The sequence below is a fragment of the Ceratina calcarata genome, unplaced genomic scaffold (assembly GCF_001652005.2).
Source record: "Ceratina calcarata isolate Rehan_Ccalc_2016 unplaced genomic scaffold, ASM165200v1 scaffold385, whole genome shotgun sequence".
NCBI lineage: Eukaryota > Metazoa > Arthropoda > Insecta > Hymenoptera > Apidae > Ceratina > Ceratina calcarata.
The window spans coordinates 121,711-126,941 of record NW_017161772.1 but is presented as its reverse complement, the minus strand read 5'-3'; the positions used below and the strand labels follow the sequence as shown (position 1 = coordinate 126,941).

At 38.4% G+C, this 5,231-nt stretch overlaps 1 protein-coding gene across 2 annotated transcripts in view; it reads right to left on the bottom strand.

Annotated features, from left to right (window-relative positions):
* The window catches only part of LOC108625979 (WD repeat-containing protein 47), a 35,606-nt gene that overhangs the window by 21,293 nt on the left and 9,082 nt on the right, over window positions 1–5,231 (bottom strand). Inside the window, exon 1 of one of the 2 annotated variants that reach the window (XM_026814403.1) lies at window positions 2,719–2,806. The exons of the other annotated variant lie outside the window; for it this stretch is intronic. Within the exon in view, the coding sequence (XP_026670204.1) occupies window positions 2,719–2,750 (32 nt within the window). The 5' untranslated portion in view covers window positions 2,751–2,806. Of the gene's footprint in view, window positions 1–2,718; window positions 2,807–5,231 lie in introns of those variants that run through there. 2 annotated transcript variants of the gene reach the window in all.

Sequence of the window (5,231 nt, the reverse complement as noted above, 5' to 3'; positions counted from 1 at the left end):
CATTAAATTTAATTAAATATCTAAATTCTTTACATAGTATTTTATATCTATTTCAGCAATATCTGCCTTTCCATTAATCATTCAGAAATATCCGCAATCTAGCAGGAAACATTATGAATCGTTCAAGCGACCAGTTCGACAAGGGGAAAGAGCGACGAACTACCAATCCAAGATTAACCATCGAAGTTTCTTTATACACGCGCACAGACGGAAGAATGGCAACGCTAATTCATCAACATCATGGTGTACCATTCACTCTAGCCAGCGCAATCGACGCGACGATGCCCTTTTGTTTACCGAGGTCCCTGCCCACAGATTACACGGATCACGGATTTTTTCATTGCCGGCGACGTCTGAACGAGGATCAGCTGAGAAGGGTCTGTCCACAGGGTTAATCCATCGCTCAGACTCGATCAACACTCATGAAGCATTAAAGATTCGAATGCCTTCTTTGCTTTCTTTAAACACATTCTAACATTTTTTACAATTTATTATTCTGAAATTCACGACGTTTTTATATCTAAATTAACTTTTCATTTATTTATGAATTATTAACTGATGACAAGGATTTCACATATTTTAGTGCACTATTTTATTGAAATAATCTACCATGTATCCCGTTCAATATTCATCAAAGTAGTGAAGCTTTAAAGACGAGTTTCGAACATGGCCTTGCACTTGGGGTAGATCGAGGGATACTCGAACGCGCCCCTACGCTTCTAACGAGTACTCGCAGTCCTCCTCTATTGTCTCGCGGATGAATCGGCTCCGCATGGCGTGGTCGATAAAGTGCGAAAGTAGCTCGCTCGCGATTTGTCAAACCCGTCGCTCTTTACAACCGCTGCGCGCTGTGGAATTGAACGAAGCGCGGATAAAGTTCACCACCTCGAGCGTGGAGGAGGTTCTTCGACCGATAAATCTCAGTACTCGTAAATTACCTCAGCTACGGTATATCGAAAAAGCAACGTAGACGCCACTCCTATTTATTTTTATGCTGAACTCTTCAGAATACATTTTTATAACGCGTTTATACATCATGAAAGAGCTCGTTAAAACCGCTCTCCTATGCGTTAATAAATAAAGACCCACTTTGAATGAATAAAGCATCAAGTTATATTACTATTAAGCTACATTCAAAGGTATTTCAAATTATTTAATTAGCACACTGATCATCTTCTTCTCCCCAATTGAAATTTTGTTTAAAGAAGAATATAATGTTTATGAAATTAAAGAGCTGTTAAATCATCACTTGACTAAAATTAAGAAATAAAGAAAACCATATCCAATTCTATCATTTATTTTAGATAATGAACATTCACAAAAATTGTGATATGTAGTGAATTATATATCTTCAAACATTTTCTAAATAGTTCTCACTGCTACCACTAATTCCTTGTAATGAGACCAAAACGAAATTCAATTATGAGTTTGAATGATAGTCACACATCCATTCATTTAAGAGGAACGGTACTTTCCTAATTACATTTCACAGTTTCTACATTTTACAGGATGTTCGTGATTTATGCCACGCGATCCGTCATCACCATCGGCCGATGCGCGTTAATTAAATTTCCCAAACTCGTAATGCACGACAGTGACAACGAATCTCTGGTGCGAAACAAAAATTCGGTGGAAATTCAACATGGTTACAAAGTAAATTTACGCGGGAACATGATTGGGCACAAGGGAGCACCGCGTTGAGAACGGCGACGCATGCATCAACAGAGGCAAACAAACCCTGAACGTACGCGAGGGGGTGACTCTGGAGGTACGATCCTTCCATTGTTTCACGGCGCAATATTACATTGGTGCACATGTGAAGCTGTTCTGTTTCTCCGAAAATTTTACCTCATCCACTGTTGAGAATCAAATTAGGAACATAATAATTTGGAGATCTCAACAAGATTTATAATAAGACATTAGAATATTAGAAATCTGAATTAAATACAGGAGCCACATATCTATTATATTTGCAGAAGACATTTCATACGCGTATAATTGCCTAATGTGGTCGATATAATACGCGGCTGGAACAGATCTGAACGATCGGTGCAAATGACGTGATTATGTAAGCGGATCGTGCGGGTGGAAGTCAGATTTCGCGGTTCATTGTGCAAATTCCTGGTGCACGACGTAAAAAGAATTTTCATGAGAAACCCCTGAAATTCTGGCTGGCGGAAAATGGAAGCGAGTCAAAAATGTTGCGGTGCTTCCGTAAAAACCGGACGAGCCTTCGGGAAACGGATTAACGCGTAACACTTGCTATATAGAGTAGAACGACTCACGCGGCTCTGCGTGAACCGGTCTTCATTAAAATAAATTAACCTTGCCTAAGCTTAATAAGAGTTCTCGTGATATTAGACAATTTCGCATAGAAAGCGACGATGTACATGTACAATGATTCGTAGCTTAACCGAAGTAGGCGCGCGTTTGTTAGATACCGTACGACTACCGTTGCCATTATCTGTAATCTCGGTGATCAGAGACAACTAAATGATTGATCCATTCATTGGTACATGATTGATTTCCAGCATGAACCTTTTGTCTTACGATTTTACTGCATTACCTCGAAAACGGAACCATTAACTTTCACATTTCATTCCACAACGAATTACGAATTCATTATTTAAACATTAACATTTCTAAAGAGAAAGAATTTAATAGAAAATCAAATTTATTTTAACGTCAGATATTAAATGTGATAAAAGAGATATTTACTGCCTATGGATTTGCTTGCCAGACGTGGACATTCACGTAGGGCGTGAAGCGGTCGGAACACGCATCACAGGCACACGTACGCGGTAAGACGTCGCGTCACGGCAAACGGAAGCACAGAAGCACCGGAAGCACGTGGCTGAACCGTACGATCGACGTCACGCGATGCACTGGCTCCGACGCCCGGCGTCCAGTCGCCTCTGCGACGGCGCCCCCGCACACGCAGACGACCCGTGCACGCGTCGAAATGCCTAGCGAAAGATGAATACTATCTCGAAACTCGAAACTGCTGAATCGTAATGGTGGTGCCACGTCAAGCGGACCGAATGCATTGTCGATCATTACGAACCGTATTCCGAGAAGTTCCTAATGCGTGCTACAAACTTCACTTTTCTGACGATACATTTGCTTGAAATCAATAAAACCAAGTGAAATCTTTCGCATAGAACTTTTTCATACTAATTAAAAAATTCTTCTGGATAGAAATCGCTCTGATCAAATCTTACAATTAGAAATGAAACTAATGTAAGCAACGGAGTTGTTGGTTGAAGAATTGTAAGACGAAATAATAGAACATTTTTGCCTGCATACACTTTGCTAAATGAATCTACAATTTCATATATAAATCCATAGTTTGATGATAAATATATATCTTTCGACTCGTTTTACAAAATTACTAGTTGAGATTCAGCAATGCAATAATTCATAAGGGTGATATTTATCGAAATTTCTGCCAGGCACACGCAACCCACGCAAACAGTAGTCCAAACACACAAGATGGAATGTATTGTACATATGTACGAGAATCGATCTCCAGAGAGTCTGGCCGGGTTTGGATGAATGTAGGTAGAAGATAAAAAATGTCTCGATAACGTCACTGGGGAATTCTTTGAGAGTTCACTATTATTAATATGAGATGTGAGAAAAGATGTCTCTATTTTATAATAATTTGAAATAATCTAATGAATTTATACATATCCTTATTATTAATTTAATGAAGAGTAATATATTTTTTTTACAATCCTGTTACATCTTATAGAAACATTAGGCGATAATTGCTTTACAAATTTTATAATTGTTAAAAACGGAAAGTAGAAATGAGAGTAAAGAGTACACGCTGAAAATTCTGATTAAGAAAAAGTAAATAATTCCATATACATGTACAACGCTTGTTATCTTCTTTTCAAACCGCAATTAATTAAAACTATATTTTTTATTGCCCAATGTACATTTTATTCTCATTTCTTGCTGTATAAATTTCCTTTATATGGCAGACTATTCCTTGAAGTACCATTGAACGAACCCTTTTATACAGTTACGCAATAGGGCGAGCTTGAACTTCAATCCTATTGTTCAAACAATAGAAGGGTTAACGAAGAAGCGCATATTCTCGAAGGAAGGAGTTTCAATTAAACCAACCCCTTGCTCACTCGATCTACTCGAGTGCGCTTGCTCCTTATTCTCCGGAAACGCTAGGCACGCATGCTGTTCATTAACACTTCGATTAGCATATAGTGCCATAACCAGTAACATTTCATTCCTCCTGCACTTTTAATCGGAATTACCGCGAGTCAGTCGATATCTCATGCAACGATCAACGAATCAATCTCTTTAAAAAGGAAGTCAAACTATGGCGCAAAGTGATTTATGACTCAATTAAGGAAATTAATGAATACGAAGCGGTTCATCAAATTAATACATAACATTATTCATTTCTTTTCTCATTAGATTTCATAGCATTCACTCGTTTTCAATACACGCCACGTGGGCAATCTTGTTGATCGTGCAGTTATGCACTCAAATTCTTGGATGGCCATGTGTCTCATCAAAATTCAATCATACATTACTTTAGACTATACAAGCACGTAGTGTTCTCATACGCATATTATGAGAACGTAACATTTGAGTCAAGTAAACAGAATTCCTCCCGTCACTTGAAGTTTCAATGCTGCGGAGCAGAAAACAATGAAATTGCAAGGTTTGATGTTATTTGACGTATGCTAATTCGCACGGTGCATGCAGCCCCACAAGTTTTCTCTCTAGAAGAAGATTACGCGCGTCGGCCGACAAATCATCTTGGTAACCACGCGTGTTTCTACAGCGACGATACGCACACGCGACCCTCTATCCCTCTCTCTTGTGGTCAAGGAACTGCCGCCTCATTCAATATAAATGTCTCTCAGGGGAAACGTCGAAATTCCACAACTATGAAATTATGCTGTCAAGGGAAAATTATGAGCGCGAATAAAGCAACGCGTATGGAAGAAGATTTTCTTTTTATAACTTCCAATGGAATAACGTTGGACAGGAAAAAGCATGAGTCGATGCGATTTACGATCGACAGTACTTGCGGTTTCATTCATAAATCAAATGAGGGTACGAGGCTCCATTAAATTATGATTCAATTACTGCCCGTTATGCGATAAAATTGTTTCTGACTGATTTAACCAATTATTATACGAAACATTTTGTATGTAATTATCATTAAAAGTTAAATGAAATATTTCAATATATTT